Here is a 19,349-nt window from a genome sequence, read left to right as displayed (position 1 = left end):
CCGAGGAAGATCCCAGTCTGTGATGCTTGCTCCCGGACTTCTGAGGTCAAGAGACTGGAACTGTCCCAGTGCAACAGCTTTTCCACTTTAAAACTCTCTCACACACTTCTCTTGTCTTTGTCGGAAATGACGGACAATCACCAGTATAATCTCAGTATCACCGATTTCACTGTCATGGTAGACGGCACTCCCAGCAAATAATCAACGGGAAGCAGTTCCACACACAATACTCCCCGTGGGATTCTCAGGGGCAGCATGGTAGCATAGCAGTTAGTGTCAGGCTAATACAGGCGCCAGAGGTAAGAGTGGGGTTCAATTCCCGCCACAGTTAGGAATTTGTACATTCTCCCCGCGACCGTGTGGGTTTCCACCAGATGCTCTGGTTTCCTCCCACATTCCAAAGATACGCAGTCAACGTTAATAAGTTGCAGGCACGATATGTTGGCATGGGAAGTGTGACAAAACAGGCCAGCTACCCGGCACAATCTTGGCTGATTTGTTTTGATGCAAAGGATGCATTTCATGGAATATTTACATGTACATATGACAAATAAAGCTACCGTAATCTTTTGTAACAATCATTTTATCATTGTAGGATCGTTATGCACATAATGTTACGTACGAAGCCAAACACTGGATTTTTCCTGAAGAGTGCAATAATTTCAGTAGTGTTAATAAACTGCAGAAGCTGGGTGAGATTAGAAACAAAGGCCAGGATGTTTGATGACATTAATACGGATTTGTCTCCTTTGCACCATCATCATTCTGAATGCTTGTTCATTTTAAATCACTTTGAAATGTCCATGCTAAGGTGGTGAAAGAAGAATTTATCAAAACATAAAACCATGAGGAATATTCACACTTCTTTCTCCTTTCATTCACACTGTCACCCCCACCCCCATCTGGACCACACCCTCTTCTCACTACTACTATCGGGCAGGAGGTACCGCAGCCTCAGGCCACACACCACCAGGTTCCAATCAGACTCTTGAATTGGTGTGGATAGCTTCACTCACCACCACTCTGAAATGATCCTACAACCTACAGGCACACCTTCAAGGACTCTATACAACTTATGTTCCCAGTATTTTTTTATTTGCAGTTTGTGTTCTCTTGCACATCGGTTGTTTGCCAGACTTTGCGTGGAGTTTTTCATCGATTCTATTGTATCTTTGTTCTACTGTGGATGCCTACAAGTGTATGAATCTCAGGGTAGCATATTGTGACACGAGTGTATGTTCGTGGTCCTCTGCTTCTGAAGCCCATCGACTTCAAGGTTCGACAGATGCTCTTCACTGTTGCAGCATGCAGTTATTTGAGTTACTGTCGCTTTGAACCAGTCTGGTTTTATAACGAATGTTATCGGACTCCAAGTAACATTTGTAGAGGGCAAATATTAGGTAATTTTTCTCAAAAATAAAAGAACACGTATAATGATTTTTGTGTTATTTATTTAATTGGGTTCTCTTTGGTACTTCGGTGAAGATCTGATCACATTCTAGGTCATTTTTGTGCGGAAGTAGAGAAAATTCTATGGGTTCGCAAAGTCCCCAGGATCACTCTGTGTGCGTGTGTGTGCACTTGCAAAAACAGAAATAAAAAAGTAGTGAAGTAGTGCTTCTGGTTTCAATGTCCATTCCAAAATCAGACGGCAGGGCGAAGAAGCTGAACCTCAATCACTGAGTGTGTTTTTTTTAATTTACTTTTTAGCTGGTGTGGCACAACATTGTGGGCAGAAGGGCCTGCTCCTGTGTCTATGAAATTATAGTTACCAAGGAGATATTTAACCAGATCTGTGTCATCTTCTTCTTTGCAGAAGCTTAAACTGAAAAACCAGCAGCTGAAGCAAATCATGGATCAACTACGCAACCTGATTTGGGACGTTAATGCAATGCTGGCGATGAGAAACTGAGTGAGGCTGTTAAGCCTGTCAGTGTTTTGAATGTACGTGCGTTGATGGTGTTAGTGCAGCACCTGATCACCAAGGGTGCTGCCTGAAGCCCGTTTGAAGCATGAATGCAAATGCTCAGTCCCTTGGGACGGGGTGCACAGCGAAACTTGCCCGATCTGAATGTCACTTTGTGAGCAGTATGTTAATTTGAGGGGTATATTTAATGTACTTGTGTAGCAGTTGCCCAGTTGACATGGTAAAGACAATAAGGCATAGAAGCAGAATTAGGCCATTCAGCCCATTGAGTCTATCATGGTTGATTTATTATCCCTCTTAACCCCACTCTCCTGCCTTCTCCCTGTAACCTTTGGCACTCTTACTAAACTAAAGGGTAGAAACACTAATCCTGAAGGGAAGCAGTATAAAAGGAGAATTTAAAGTATGTGGCAGCTCGTTCAGACTCGCATTCCTGTACTGAGATGCTGACAGCAAGAGGATTAGTGTGTTTACCTTTCTGTCTTTTATCAGGTTGTGTTTATTGTTCTTTTGAGAATCTGTGCTACATTTGCGATTGAACATTTTGTTTCTTGATGCCCTGGTGTTAGAAACTGTAATGTTTACTGCTGCTGTCTTTGAAATTCCACAAACTCAAAATTATTTTAGACATTAAACATACCCAATCAACTATAGACTTCCAGTGCATCAGTCCTGATCTGTAAAGCACTATTTTAATCCACAAATTCTGCATATAAATTCCATTCCAGTTCATTAGACCATAAGATATAGTCGCAGAATCAGGCCATTTAGCCCATTGAGTCTGGTCCGCCATTCCCTCATGGCTGATTTATTATCTCTCTCATCCCCATTCTCCTGCCTTCTCCCTGTAACCTTTGACGTCCTCACTAATGGAGAACCTATCAATCTCCACTTTAAATACACCCAATGACTTGGCCTCCACAGCTATCTATGGCAATGAATAACACAGATTCAATACCCTCTAGCTAAAGAATTCCTACTTGTTGTTTAGAAAGCCTAACGTTTCGGGGAACTTTTCTGGAAAGTTTTTTGGAGCTGGTAAGCTCCAAAGCATTATTTTGATGATTCAATATTTTACAGTTAATTTGTTTCAGGGTGCTGTAAAAATATTTTAGATAATTTAAGACCTGTTTTATAAAATAATTTTTTTTGGATAAATAAAAAGTGAGCAGCTTTAAACAGCTGTTTTGAAAGTTTATAGAAAATAATTCTAAAAAGTATTTACCATCATTAACAAGGCAACATTGTTCACATACATGGACCACAAGAACAAGCCCAATTAGCTTACTGTGGCTGATTATATGTGGAAAATATAGCCTTGAAGGCAGTTATATTTTATAATATATAGTTGTACTCTTATGCAGGGTCTTAGTTTTTGGAAGGCAGATGAAGAATGCTTGCCAATGCTGAACCTCGATGTACATAGAGAAAGATAATCTGATGAGACCTTTGAGTGGGGTCAATCCCTGCTGTTTTATCAAGATTAAAACTTGCATTTTATTATGGAAACATTCGGAGTCTGGTATTTCTTCTGTGTCACTTTGTCCTTGATTGTTCTGAATATTAAAGGCTGCAAGATGTGACCGCGGCATATTGCGTTTGAACTCTTAATACCGTTTCGCAATGGAACAGCAAGTCATAAACACGAGAGATTCTGCAGGTGCTGGAAATCCAGAGCGACACACACACACACACACAAAATGCTGGAGGAACTCAGCAGGTCAGGCAGCATCTATGGAGAGGGAAATGCGCAGTGGAATGCGTTATTTGTGTTAACGACCAACACAGTCCGAGGATTGTGCTGAGCAGCCCACGCCCACAACCTACTAACCCCCAAACCGTACGTCTTTAGATTGCAAGAGGAAACTCGGGCAGTCATGGGGAGAACATACTAACTCCTTACAGACAGCAGGAAGTAACCTGGTCTGTAAAGTGTTACACAAACCACTACACTACCAGGCCACGCATAGTATTCAAAAATGGTGTCTGATACTGGAGTGCATTGCTACCAGAAAATCCCAAGTAGATACGGAGATTTGCTTTATTCCTCTCACCAACACCACCTCTCTCTTTAAGCAGCACATGTTATTCTCCCCATTAATGCAGTTCACCAGGTGGGATGCCCAATAATTCACCTCAGAATCTAAAGGAACGAGTGTAGCCAGGAACCCCGGAAAGTAAGTAGCTCTGACTTAGTGTGTGCATTCCACGTCTGGAGCGCAGCACGCCAAGTGACATCTCTTTACCATCAACATATGAGCACAAAAACTGGTGATAGTTAAACAGCAAATCATAAATAAGTGATCCTGCAGATGCTGGAAATCCAAAGCAATACAAAATGCTGGAGGAACTCAGCAGGTCAAACAGTATCTAAAGAAATGAATAAAACGGTCAATATTCTGGGCCAAGACCCTTCTTCGGAACTAGAAAGAGAGGGGAGGGGGCAGAATAACTAAGGTAGGTGGGAGGGGAGGGGAAGGAGGGTAGCTAGAAGGTGGGGGGGAGAGCAGCAGGGATCACAGGGGGAGCAGTGAGAGAGGGTCTCACTAAACTCCCGTCGAAGAGAAGATTTAAACTTCTTCAGGGTAGACGTTCCTTGAAGAGGCTTCACAATGGAACAACAAATCATAAACATGAGAGATTCTACAGGTGCTGGAAATCCAGAACGACACACACAAAATGCTGGAGGAACTCAGCAGGTCAGGCAGCATCTATGGCGAGGGATAAACAGTCGACATTATAATTGTTGCTAAACTCAAGAAACATTTGATGCTGCCAAGTTTGAGAGTTGCAAGACCTCGCACACGCTTGCTGGGTCCTCTTGTTCCTTTTCTTCCACCCCGCCCAGTCTTGGCCTCTCATTGCTTCCCCTACCCGTCCTCACTCACTCCGTCCCACCCAATTTTCCTGACCTCTCACCTTCCTGTGACCTCTCCAACCTTCTGACCTCTCTTGACCCCAGCTTGAACCCCTACCGTGTCTTCATCATCCCCTCTGACCTCCATTCCCTGAGGTAGGGGTCACTCTGTCCCTAGCAAGGGCCTTACTTTTGAAACCTTCCCCCCCCCCCACCCCCCCGCTCCTGCTCCTCAACACGTTCCACACCTGCCATGGTGCAGAACTCTTCTATTGCCTCTGTCCCTGAGCTGGATGTTTTGATGTACATGTGACAAGCTAAGCTAACCGTTAGTCATCTTGACCTCACTCCCCCACCTACTTCAACCTTCCCCCCCTCCATTGTACATTGATTGAAATTTAGGAGCATCGATGCTGCTTGAGATGCAGAACTCTCGCAGTATTTTGTGTGTGTTGTTCAACAACACATACCAATTTGGGATTGATGTTCTTCGGAAATAATATTTATAGAAGCGAAAGGGCTGCAAAGTAGCAGTCTTACAGTGGATAAAATTATTATTTTGGAGACGGGAGCAATTGCTGTTTTACCTACACCAAATTTATCTTTAATGTGTTTAATCATGTACCTTTGCCACGGACAAGCCCGGTTGTGAAAGGAGGAGGGTTGGGCATGGGGCTTTTACCACATCCCGTAAAAGCCCAGAGCTACAGAAATTCCAAAGACCTCATCCCTGGGAGAGGAAGGATACAGCAAGAAGATGGGCTACACCTGGGAAAGCCTGAAAGACTGACCCAGGGCTGCTGTTGGCCACCCATGCCCCATTAGAGGTGATGGGCTTAAAAAGAAGCTTATTCAGATATCTGCAAATGAATAACTTTAGTTTTGAATATGAAAGGTATATGAAGCAACTTTGATGACTTCATGGAATTTTAAAAACACTTCCCAAATTCAACATCGACAACACAGATCACAGGGTCACCAGAGGGTGAAGGATCCTTGTATCTGTGGTTTTATTCTCCCTTTCAAAGTGAGCATAAAAGGTGGACTCCTGCTGCCTGGACTGCGGGTGAGGTGAATTGTCTTAGTTTTGGGGTAGGACAGAGAGGAGACTGCCAGTGTAAAGAGAACATGGAGAAAAGAAAGTGAGGGAAGTGACAGGCAGGTGGAGTGGGTGGTGTGGAGGATTTGGAAAACAGACTGGAGGGGCGATACATTAAGACAGAAGGTAAATGGAGCCAGGGAGGGCGGGAACACAAAGACCACCAGCGGTGGGATCTGACATGAGGATTGTGATAATGAGGATTATTAGAAGAGAAAAAAGGTGTGTTTTTTTTGGGGGGGGTGAGTGAGGTGAATTTTTTGGGTATAATGAATGGATATAGTTGGTCAATGGAACCAGGAAGAAAGGGAGTATAGAGACCGGAATGTGACCACGGGTGATTTGGACCGGAGTGGGGGATCTCAGAAAATTAGATGATGAGATGGTGTTGCTCTACTTTGAGCCTCAGCACGAAGTGGGAAAAGTCAAGGACGGATAAGCCAGTGTGGAAATAGAAATTCATTATCATTCACCTACTGCGTGTCATGAAAATTGTATTGTGGCAACAGCTCAGTACAAGACAAAAATTGTTAAGTTATAATAAATACTGTAGTGCAAAAGAGGAATAGTGAGGTGGTGTTCATGGGCCGTTCAGAAATCCGATGGCGGAGGTGAAGAAGCCATTCCTAAAGTGCTTTGAGTTCCTGTACCTCCTCCCTGATGGTAGTAAGGCAAAGGGGACATGTCTGTGATGACACCACCTCGTGAAGATGTCCTCGATGGCAGTGAGGGTTGTGTCCGTGATGGAGATGGCTGAGTCTGCAAGCATCTGCAGCCTCTGTCGATCCTGTGCACTGCAGGCTCTATATAAGACCGTAAGATATAGGAGCAGAATTAAGCCACTTGACCCATCGGGTTTGCTCCACCATTTGATGACGGCTAATCCATCTCCCATTCTCTCACCTTCTCCCCTTGACTTTTCTCACCCTGATTAATCAAGAATTTACCAACCTCCACCTGGCCTCCATAGCAGCCTCTGGCAATGAATTCCACAGATTCACCATCCTCTGGCTAAAGAAATTGCTCCATACTTAATGGAGGCTGTGCCCTCAGGTCCTAGACTTCCCCACCATAAGAAACGTCCTCTCCACATCCACTCTATCTAGGCTTTTCAACATTCAATAGGTTAATGAGATTAACCCCTCATTCTTCTTATGCAACTCATTAAATAAACCTTTCAATCCCAGACATTTTCATGAACCTTCTTTGAACCCTCTGGAATGTCAGCACATCCTTTATTAGAAAAGGGGCCCAAAACTGCTCAAGATACTCCAAATGAGGCCTGAGCATTACATCCTTATTTTTATATTCTAGTCCTCTTGAAATGAATGCTAACATTGCATTTGCCTTCCTCACCACAGACTCAACTTGCAAATTAACCTTTAAGGAATCCAGCATAAGGACTCCCAAGTCCCTATACACCCATCTCTGATTTTTTAATTTTCTCCCCATTTAGAAAGTAGTGTATGCTTTTATTGCTAACACCAAAGAGCATGACCATACACTGTATTCCATCTGCCACTTCTCTGCCCATTCTTCTAAACTGTCTAAGTTCTTCTGCATCACCCCTGCTTTCTCAAAACTAACTGCTCCTCCACTTAACTTTGTGTCGTATGTAAACTTGGCCACAAAGCCATCGATTCCATCATTCACTTCTTTGGCACACAACTTGAATATATGCGGCCCCAACAGTGACACCAACCTCTGCAGAACACCACTAGTCACTGGCAGCCAATCAGAAAAGGCTCCCTTTCTTCCCACTCTTTACTTACTGCCAATCAGCCAATGTTCTATCCATGCTAGTTTCTCTCCTGTAATACCATGGGTTTTTATCTTGCTAAGCAGCCTCATGTGTGGCACCTTGTCAAAGGCTTTTTGAAAATCCAAGTACACAACATCCACCCATTCTCCTTTGATAATCCTGCTTGACACTTCCTCAAATAATTCTAACAGATTTGTCAGACAAGATTTTCCCTTAAGGAAACAATGATAACTTTGACCCATTTTATCATGTGCTTCCAAGTACCCCTAAACCTCATCCTTAACAATCGACTCCAACATCTTCCCAACCACTGAGGTCAGGCCAACTACAATTTCCTTTCTTCTGCCTCCTTCCCTTCTTGAAGAGTGGAGTGACAATCCTCCAGAACCATGCCACAAACTCTTCAGCTACCTCTTTCAGAACCCGGGGCTGAGGTTCATCTGGTCCAGGTGACTTATCAACCTACAGATCTTTCAGCTTCCCAGGCACCTTCTCCCTAGTAATAGCAACTGCACTCACCTCTGCCCCTGACGCACCTGCACTTCTGGCACACTGCTTGTGCCTTCTACAATGAAGACTGATGCAAAATACTTATTACGTTTGTCTGCCATTTTCTTGCTCCCCCATTACTACCATTTCAGTGTCATTTTCCATAGTCTGATATCTATGTTCACCTCAAATTTTGGTTTTCTTTTTGATATTATTGGCTAGCTTACCTTCACGTTTCATCTTTTCACTCTTTATAACTATTTTTGGTTGCCTTCTGTTGGTTTTTAAAAGCATTCCAATCCTCTAACTTCCCACTAATTTGCGTTCTATTATATGCCCTCCTTTTTGCTTTTACATTGGCTTTGACTTCCCTTGTTGCCACGGTTGTGTCATCCTGCCTTTAGACTACTTCTTCTTTAGGATGTATATATCCTGGCCTTCCAAATTTCTCCCGAAACTTCAGCCATTGCTGTTCTGCCATCATCCCTGCTTCCAATCAATTTTGACAGTTCCTCTCTCATGCCTCTGTAATATTAATAATCTCTGTCCTCCACTGTAATACTGATACACCCAGCTTCAGCTTCCCCCTCACAGCATCAGAATATACGAATGTCCCTTTATAATAGAGATGAGGAGGTATTTCTTTAGCCATAGGGGGTGAAGCTGTGGAATTCATTGCCACAGGCAGCTGGGGACGCCAAATCATTGGGTATATTTAAAGCAGAGGTTGATAGGTTCTTGATTTGTAAGGGTGTCAAAGGTTACAGGGAGAAGGTAGGAGAATAGCGTTGAGAGAAATAATAAATCAAACATGATGGAGTGGTGAAGAAGATTCAATGGGCCAAATGAACTAATTCTGCTGCAAAATTTCATAAGGGAAGGTTGAATAGATTAGGACTTGTATTTCCTGGAACGCAGGAGTATGAGGGGAGACGTATACAAAATTATGAGCAGTGTCTGAGGCCTCTGTTGGTCAGGGTTGACCATGAATGTTGTGTCCCAGCTGTCTAGATATGCAAGCCTGGGTAATACAAAATGGAGAGCAAGCTGTTGCCCATGAAGCAAGCTCCCCATCTCCATGCATCTGAAGAACCCAAAGGAACAGCAGAGACCTGTACTGTTTGGCACCAGCAGAGTAGTCAGTGCTGAATTCAACAGAAGGCTGCGTCAGGGACTCCAGCTCTGGATTTTTCCCTTGGGATTTACTCCCGAAGGCTTCCCCATGAGTGGGTATAGCCAAAAGGCAAGGTGAAGGAGGTTTGAGGTCAGAGTTTTGCTTCTCCTGGACGAGCTGCCAACCACAGACAATGAGCCCCATCTGCCTGAAGCAACTGGTTACGAAGTGCCAGTAAGCTGCCTTTGCCCCTTCTCCTGTCAGCAGAAGTGGTTCTGCCGGGCTTAGAAGCTAAGCCACACGTGAAGGCCAATGAGCTGGACTTAGTTGTCAGGGGCACATTTAATAGGTAATGAGATCATATCCCACTAGAACAACCTTAAGGAACCATGAGGGGGTATAGATAGGGTGAATCCATGCAGGCTTACTCCTCAAAATTATGTGAACTGGTACAGTAAGGCAAGTTGTAGAATCTGAAGAAAACTAATGAGAATTACAGGAGAAAATGGGATCAGTGTCAATCAGTGCTTAATAATTGCTGTGGACTTGGTGGGCTGAAAGGAAGCTTTCTGCCCTATGGTTATAAAATTAGACTTCTCCGAGGATCGTCAGCTTGTCTTGGTGGGGAGGGGAGATCCTGAGAGTGATGCCGTCTGGAACGTAGCTCCTGGTAGGGTCAAACATGGTGGCAAGGTCAAGGATGAGGTTCCAGACAAAGAGTGATCCAACCAACACCTGATTGGTGGAGCTGGTGGAGGGTGATGACTCATCACAATGGTAGTGAAGATGGAGGGAGGCTGTTGTAGTGAGGGTCCCCAGTCGTCTTATATTCCATACCACTGGACCCTGACCCCGATCTGTCATGCCCGTATTGTGGCTGTCTGTGCATCAGCCTCCACGCGTTAAACAGGAAAAGAACCCAGGCATTCTCCATTAAGGGAATCCACCCTAACATCCTACTTATGTGGATCCCAGATCGGCCCCTACAGCCACCTGTAGACCCACCAACAGACAACTCCTTTGCAGAACATCATACTTGACTCGAGTGTTCATGCTACTACAGCTACTTATAACAGTGGGGATCTCCTTTTCTTGTACTTGTAGTATTTTCAGTTTGCAATTTGAAACACACAACCCTAGAAATAATTCTACATTTAATTACATATTATTTTCTGAATGCTGTTAATAATGTAACAGCAGATTTATCCTGGTGAAACACAAGATTTCAATAAAATCCTAGACATTGCAATTTCTCTAATAATGAAGTGTAATTATGTACTGAAACCATGCCATCAAACTCTTGGTAATTAATGAGTAGTTAATGCAAATAATTACAGGTACAACGTTGTGTTAAATCACTGGGAAGGACTACTGGATATTTAATCTATAGATTAAATGGAAAGCATTAATAGAAAGGTTAACATCAAAATTTAATAGAATAATATCCAAATATAGATTAAATTTAACGTTGCATGACTTTTTAAATGAGAATGATGTTATTTCTTGTTAACGTAATTTCAATAACGTGCAACAAGTCTATTCAGTGAATCCTGCTACTGGATTATAGGGTTCATCTCAATTAATGTTACTGAATAAACAGTTCTGTCTGCACCTCTCTTCCTCTCTCTATGTCCACAGTCTGTTATTTTTAAAACTTAAAAGAGCCGCATTTTCAGAGTCAATATCAGGTTTAAATTTGCCAATGACACCACCGTTGGTAAAATCTCTTGTGGCGAAGTTGAGGTGTACAGGAGCGAGATAGATCAGCTGGTTGAGTGGTGACGCAAGAACCACTTCAACTCGGCATCAGCAAGACTAATTGTTTATTTCAGCAAGGGGTAGCCAGGAGAATACACACCAGATTTATTGAAGTTCAGCAGTAGAAAGGCTGAGCAGTTTCATGTTCCTGGGCATCAACATCTCAGAGGATCTATTCCAGGCCCAATACATTGATACAGTCATGACAAGGGCATATAAGCAACTCCAATTTGTTTGGGAGTTTGACGAGATTTGGTCTGTCAACAAAGACTTACAAATTTCTATAGATGTACGGTGGAGAGCACTCTGACTGGCATGGAGGCTCCAATGCCCAGTATGACAAGATTGTTATTTTTGTTTTTTTTTGTAGTTAACACAGTTTGTCGTCTTTTGCACATTGGTTGGTTGTCGGTCTTTGCATGTAGTTTTTCATTAATTCTTGTTTATTTCTTTGTTCTACTGTGAATGCCTGCAAGAAAATGCATCTCAGGGTAGTGTATGGTGACATATGTACAGTGATACTAAATGTAATTTGAACTCTGGGTTTCCAGCATGTGAAGAATCACTTGTGTTTATAATTTGCACGTTAGGTAGAGAAAGCAAAATAAAATGTGGGATTAATTAAGAGAGAACAGAGGCAGGAAACAAAAGCATATTAAAAATCTTCAACAATAATAAAAATGTGAATGAGTAACAGTCCAACGTGTAAAAGTTGTTTTTCAGTTTCAGTGAGCTTGTTTGGCAATAATTAAGACATTTCCAATTGGTAAACTTTGGCATTAGAAGTTACTATCGATTACTATTAGTAACTATTAGGTTACTATCGATGCAATGCTCCTCAGACAGGATGAAGAGGTCAATACTCCCCAATGCCATTAGGCTTTACAATTCTACCGCCAGGACTTAAGAACTTTTTAAAAGCTATTATTAATGCTTTTTGAGATAGTGATTTAGATGCATATCATATTTTTTTTTACTGAGTTAAGTATTGTATGTAAGTAGTTTTGCTACAACAAGTGTATGGGACATTGGAAAAAAAGTTGAATTTCCCCATGGGGATGAATAAAGTATCTATCTATCTATCTATCTAAGAACAGCTTTAACTTGCTGGTATATTAAGTGGTCATACTAAACCCAGTGGCCACTCTTTCAGGGTCATCTGCAGCTGTAGCTCATTTGTTTCAAGGTTCGACGTGTTGTAGTTCAACATGTGGTTATATGAGTTGCTGTTGCCTTCCTGTCAACTTGAAACAGTCTTGCTCTGACCTCTCTCATTAATGAGGCATTTTCACCCACAGAACTGCCACTCGTCAGATATTTTTTGACTTTCGCACTATTCTCAGTAAACTCTCGAGACAGTTGTGCATGAAGTACCAGAAGGTAAACAGTTTCTGAGATACTCAAACCACTCACACTGGAACCCCTGGTCAAAGTCACTTAGATCTCATTTCTTCCCCATTCTGATGTTTGATCTAATCAACAACTGAACTTCCTGACCATGTCTGCATGCCTTTATGCATTGCATTGCTTCTGCATGGTTTGCTGATTGGATTCTCGCAACTCAGTGTTATTACAAACGTTTGTATTTTGGAGAACCTGTCCTGAACCTGGCACATAAGTGCAGTTACGAAGGAAGCACAGCAATGTCTCTACTTCTTTAGAAGTTTGCGAAGGTTCAACCTGACATCTAAAACTTTTGTCAAACTTCTATAGAGGTATATTGGGGAGTATATTAACTGGCTGCATCACATCCTCGTATGGAAATACCTATGCCCTTGAGTAGAAAATCCAACAAAGTGTAATGGATATGGATGGCCCACTCCATCAAGGATAAAGCCCTCCTCACTTTTGAGCAGATCTACAGGAAAGCAGCATCCATCATCAGGGACCCCCACCACCCAGGTCATGTTCTCTTCTCACTGATGCCATCAGGAAGAAGGTACAGGAACCATAGGACTAATATCACCGGTTTGGGAACAGTTATTGCCCCTCAACCATCAGGCTTTAGAACCAAACTTGTACTATCATTGAGATGTTCCCATAACATACGTATCCACTTTCAAAGACTCTTCATCTCATGCTCTCAATATTTATTGCTTATTGATTTATTTATTTATTCATTTATTTATTTATTATTTCTTTCTTTTTGTACTTGCACAGTTTGTTGCATTTGTTGAACGAACAAGTTGGTGCGATTTTTCATTGATTCTATTATGGTTATAATTCTAGCATGGATTCATTGAGAATCCCACAAGAAAATGATACGTACTTTGATAATACATTTGCCTTGATTAGTGTGTTGGTGTACCTAATAAAGCAGCCTTTGAGTGTACGTCAGACCATTAAATGTCCTCTCCCAGTGCCATACGAATAAATAACAGAAATCCAGTTCTCTTTGCTGACATCCTTCACTGCTGTCATTCTCCAGTCAAGATAGCAGGTCAATTAGAGTTAGCGACAAGCCACATGACTTGGCCTAAGCAGAACAGGTATCTACCAAGGGAAGGCTCTGGAAACTCTACTGGACTAAAATTATATTTGAAAAAGTATCCCGTGCTACCCCAGCGTGAATATACGCTTCACGGGCTTGAAGGTGGGTACAGGTATCGATTATAACTGACGTTTCGATGACAAGCTCTGCCATCCCCGATGAAGGTTGCAGAGCTTGTCATCGAAAGGTCGGTTATAATCGATAACTGTACCTGGCTGGAAGTCTGAGAAGAGTTTACTGTACTTGTCAAAATTATATTGGTTATTTACTTGTGTTGAGAATAAATTTGTGTTTTGTCACCTATATCAAGGGTTCCTGACTCTTTTTATGCCATGGACAAATACCATTAAGCAAGGTGGACCCCAGGTTGGGAGCCCCTGGTCTATGAGATAATAATTACTATCCTATTGTTTCCATAGAAATGAGTGCAAATTGAAAAATAAGAAAAACATCAATTTTCAAAATAGAAATGGAGGGAGCTAGAGTTTTAGTATAATTTTGAGGAAATTGCTCTGGAATCTCTAACTCAGTTTTACTGTATTTGAAATTAATATTTAAATGTAACTGTGCCGTCATATAAGGCTATAACTTTTATTGTACTTTTATAGACAATAGATAATAGACAATAGGTGCAGAAGTAGACCATTCGGCCCTTCGAGCCTGCACCGCCATTTTGAGATCATGGCTGATCAATTCCTATCAATACCCAGTTCCTGCCTTGTCCCCATATCCCTTGATTCCCCTATTCATAAGATACCTATCTAGCTCCTTCTTGAAAGCATCCAGAGAATTGGCCTCCACTACCTTCCGAGGCAGTGCATTCCAGACCCCCACAACTCTCTGGGAGAAGAAGTTTTTCCTTAACTCTGTCCTAAATGACCTACCCCTTATTCTCAAACCATGCCCTCTGGTACTGGACTCTCCCAGTATCTGGAACATATTTCCTGCCTCTATCTTGTCCAATCCCTTAATAATCTTATATGTTTCAATCAGATCCCCTCTCAATCTCCTTAATTCCAGCGTGTACAAGCCCAGTCTCTCTAACCTCCCTGTGTAAGACAGTCCAGACATCCCAGGAATTAACCTCGTGAATCTACGCTGCACTTCCTCTACAGCCAGGATGTCCTTCCTTAACCCTGGAGACCAAAACTGTACACAATACTCCAGGTGTGGTCTCACCAGGGCTCTGTACAAATGCAAGAGGATTTCCTTGCTCTTGTACTCAATTCCCTTTGTAATAAAGGCCAACATTCCATTAGCCTTCTTCACTGCCTGCTGCACTTGCTCATTCACCTTCAGTGACTGATGAACAAGGACTCCGAGATCTCTTTGTATTACTCCCTTACCCAACTCTATACCGTTCAGATAATAATCTGCCTTCCTGTTCTTACTCCCAAAGTGGATAACCTCACACTTATTCACATTAAACGCCATCTGCCAAGTATCTGCCCACTCACCCAGCCTATCCAAGTCACCCTGAATTCTCCTAACATCCTCATCACATGTCACACTGCCACCCAGCTTAGTATCATCAGCAAATTTGCTGATGTTATTTTCTATGCCTTCATCCAAATCGTTAACGTAAATGGTAAACAGCTGTGGTCCCAATACCGAGCCCTGTGGCACCCCACTAGTCACCACCTGCCATTCAGAGAAACACCCATTCACTGCTACCCTTTGCTTTCTATCTGCCAACCAGTTTTCTATCCATGTCAATGCCTTCCCCCCGATGCCCTGAGCTTTGATTTTACCCACCAATCTTCTATGTGGGACCTTATCAAATGCCTTCTGAAAATCGAGGTACACTACATCCACTGGATCTCCCACATCTAACTTCCTGGTTACATCCTCGAAAAACTCCAACGGATTAGTCAAGCATGATTTACCCTTGGTAAATCCATGCTGGCTTGGCCCAATCCTATCACTGCTATCTAGATATGCCACTATTTCATCCTTAATAATGAACTCTAGCATCTTCCCCACCACCAATGTCAGGCTGACAGGTCGATAGTTCTCTGTTTTCTCCCTCCCTCCTTTCTTAAAAAGTGGGATAACATTAGCCATTCTCCAATCCTCAGGGACTGATCCTGAATCTAAGGAACATTGGAAAATGATTACCAATGCATCCGCAATTTCCAGGGCCACCTCCTTTAGTACCCTAGGATGCAGACCATCTGGACCTGGGGATTTGTCAGCCTTCAGTCCCATCAGTCTTCTCATCACCGTTTCCTTCCGAATGTCGATCTGTTTCATTTCCTCTGTTACCCTATGTCCTTGGCCCATCCATACATCTGGGAGATTGCTTGTGTCTTCCTTAGTGAAAACAGATCTAAAGTACTCATTAAATTCTTCTGCCATTTCTCTGTTTCCCATAACAATTTCACCCAATTCATTCTTCAAGGGCCCAACGTTGTTCTTAACTATCTTCTTTCTCTTCACAAACCTAAAAAAGCTTCTGCTATCTTCCTTTATATTCCTGGCTAGCTTGAGTTCGTACCTCATTTTTTCTCCCCGTATTGTCTCTTTAGTTAAGTTCTGTTGTTCCTTAAACACTTCCCAATCATCTGTCCTCCCACTCACCTTAGCTCTGTCATATTTCCTTTTTTTTAATGCTATGCAATCTCTGACTTCCTTTGTCAACCACTGTGGCCCCTTTCCCCCCCCCCCTTTGAATCCTTCCTTCTCTGGGGGATGAACTGATTTTGCACCTTGTGCATTATTCCCAAGAATACCTGCCATTGATGTTCCACTTTTCTGCTAGGCTATCCATCCAGTCAACTTTGGCCAGCTCCTCCCTCATGGCTCCATAGTTTCCCCTGTTCATCTGCCACACTGACACCTCCGAGCTGCCCTTATCCTTCTCAAATTGCAGATAAAAGCTTATCATATTGTGATCACTACCTCCTAATGGCTCCTTTACTGCGAGATCGCTTATCAAATCCTGTTCATTACATAACACTAAATCCAGAATAGTCTTGTCCCTGGTCAGCTCTCGTACAAGCTGTTCCAAGAACGCATCCCGTAGGCACTCTACAAACTCCCTATCCTGTGGTCCAGCACCAACCTGATTCTCCCAGTTCACCTGTATGTTGAAATCCCCCATAACTACTGCGACATTACCTTTGCCACATGCCAATGTTAACTCCCTATTCAACTTGCACCCAATATCCATGCTACTGTTTGGTGGCCTGTAGACAACACCCATTTGGGTCCTTTTGCCCTTACTGTTCCTCAGTTCTATCCACACAGACTCTACTTCTCCTGATCCTATGTCCCCCCTTGCAAAGGACTGAATCTCATTCCTCACCAACAGGGCCACCCCACCCCCTCTGCCCACATTTCTGTCCCTACGATAGCACGTATACCCTTGTACATTCATTTCCCAGGTCTGATCTCCCTGCAGCCATGTCTCCGTTATCCCAACAACATCATAGTTACCCATTCGCACCTGGGCTTCAAGCTCATCCGCCTTATTTCTGACACTTCGTGCATTCAGATATAGAATTTTTAGCCCATTTCTCCTCTCTCCGTTTGAATTGCTGCCTATTGTGCTTCACCCAGCTCCCCGAACTCCCATCGGGCTATACGCCCCTAGAATTTTGTAGTCCTTCCTAAATTTACTTATTCTTTCAACACATTTAACTTCATGTTCCGTCAGACCATCCCTCTGTACAGGAGTCCTCCTTATCACTTGTTCCGCCCCACCTTCCTCGACTACACACTTAATATTCCGGAACCGTGTGGTCCCCACCTGTCCTTTATTCTTCCTCTCGCTATCCTCTCTCACATTCTGGATCCCCGCCCCCTGCAAATTTAGTTTAAACCCCCCCAAGAAGCACTAACAAACTTCCCTGCAAGAATGTTAGTACCGCTCCAATTCAGGTGTAAACCATCCCTTCGGAACAGATCCCACCTTCCCTGGAACAAAGCCCAATTATCTACAAACCTGAAGCCCTCCCTCCTGCACCATCCTCTCAGCCACGTATTAATCTGTATAATCTTTCTGTTCCTTGCCTCACTCGCACGTGGCACAGGTAGCAATCCTGAGATTGTTACCCTGGAGGTCCTGCTCTTCAGCTTCGCACCTAACTCCCTGAACTCCCTACACAGGACCCCCTCACTCATCCTACCCACGTCATTGGTCCCTACATGGACCACAACATCTGGATTCTTGCCCTCCCTCTTGAGAATAACCTGCACCCGATCTGAGATGTCCCGGACCCCGGCACCAGGGAAGCAACATACCATCCGAGACTCCCGATCTTCCCCACAAAATCTCCTATCCGCCCCCCTGACTATAGAATCCCCTATCACTACCGCTCTCTTCTCTTCCCTCTTCCCCTTCCTAGTCAAGGGACCAACCTCAGTGCCAGAGACAGGACCACTGCAGCTTGTTCCTGGTAGGTCATCCCCACCAATAGTATCCAAAACGGTGTACTTATTTTTGATGGGAACGGCTACAGGGGTGCTCTTCTCTCTCTGTCTGTTCCCCCTGCCTCTCTTGACTGTCACCCATTTGCCTACCACCGAAAAGTATGTGTGACTGCCTCCTGATAACTTTTATCTATCTCTGCCTCTGCCTCCCGAATGATCCGTAGTTCATCCAGCTCTTGCTAACTCTCCCTAACTCGGTCTGATAGGAGCTGCAGCTGGATGCACCTATTGCAGGTTTTCTAGACCTTATGAGATTGGAAAGAAATTTACACATTTCTGAAGAGTTATCATGGTTGTAAAATTAGAATCCTCCTCCCTAAAGACACAGGAGAGATTTTACGTGCAAGAAACCTGGATCGATTCACACACGATGCCAGAGGAACTCACTGGGTCAGGTGGCATCTCAGGAGGGAAATTAACAGTGGAGGCCTTTGAGCCAAGGCTCTTCATCAAGACTCAGTTTACATCAATTTTCAATTTCATCTACTACACCACCAACTTCTATCCTGCACTCATATTTATTTGGACCATTTCCAGCACCTCTTTCCCATTTTTTGATCTCTCTGTCTCATTCCTGTAGACCAAGGATTCCCAACCTGGTATCCACCAACCCCTCAGTTAATATAGGGGTTCATGGCATTAAAAAGATTGGGAACCCTTGCTGTAGACAGTTTATCTACTAATGTACTTTACAAACCAACTCACTCACACATCTTAGCCAGAAATGTTGACTTTTCTTTTGCCTCCATAGATGCTGCCTGGCCTGCCGAGTTTCTTCAGCATTTTTGTGTGTGTTGAATAATCTTCTCCAGGTCAACATCCACAACAGTCTCATTTCAATCTTGTGTCCAAAGGAGAGTGCAAAGCAAGTTACCACAAATAATGAAAGACAACTCAGAAATAATGATGACCTTAAATTACAATTCCTTCTTCAACTTTAATGGGCAACTTTTCTTCTCTCTTCTCTGAGGAAATCAAATGATATTCTTAAAATCTCCATGGAAAAATGCAACATCCTAAAAATTTATTTGCTAATTAACTTGTGGCAGTATTTCTTTATGCACTGTGTGTGAGTTATAGGCACTGTGCCGAGCATCTAGTTTCGGAGGATAATTGTCTAATTTGGTGGAATACATGTATACGGTTGAAATAACAATAAACTTAAACTTCAACTTCATCTCCTGGGAAAGCCCGGTGCTTGACTGTTCAAATTGGAGGGGTAACGCTGAGTCCACGTTTCAAGTGCAAAATGTTAAGATTTAGAGATAGATGAGAAGTAGGCTTTTCTAGCCCTACGAGCCAGCAACCCCTGATTCAACCCTAGCTTACTCACAGGACAATTTACAATGACCTATTAATCTACCGCAGTATTTGGACTTTTGGAGGAAACTGGACGACCCAGAGAAAACCCACACGAT

General features: G+C 43.1%; 1 protein-coding gene across 4 annotated transcripts in view; it reads left to right on the top strand.

Moving 5' to 3' along the window:
* The window catches only part of LOC140723144 (mediator of RNA polymerase II transcription subunit 30-like), a 120,437-nt gene extending 101,329 nt beyond the window's left edge, over positions 1-19,108 (top strand). For 2 of the 4 annotated variants that reach the window (XM_073037953.1, XM_073037907.1), the window contains exon 5: positions 18,683-19,108. In XM_073037953.1, coding sequence (XP_072894054.1) covers positions 18,683-18,733 — 51 coding nt within the window. In that variant the 3' untranslated portion in view covers positions 18,734-19,108. Of the gene's footprint in view, positions 1-1,816; positions 3,437-18,682 lie in introns of those variants that run through there. The other 2 variants (XM_073037852.1, XM_073037794.1) reach the window with 1 other exon arrangement.
* Positions 19,109-19,349: the final 241 nt, after the last annotated feature.

The sequence above is a fragment of the Hemitrygon akajei genome, chromosome 1 (assembly GCF_048418815.1).
Source record: "Hemitrygon akajei chromosome 1, sHemAka1.3, whole genome shotgun sequence".
NCBI classification, from domain to species: Eukaryota; Metazoa; Chordata; class Chondrichthyes; order Myliobatiformes; family Dasyatidae; genus Hemitrygon; species Hemitrygon akajei.
The sequence above is the reverse complement of the archived record's forward strand: the minus strand, read 5'-3'. Positions and strand labels throughout refer to the sequence as shown.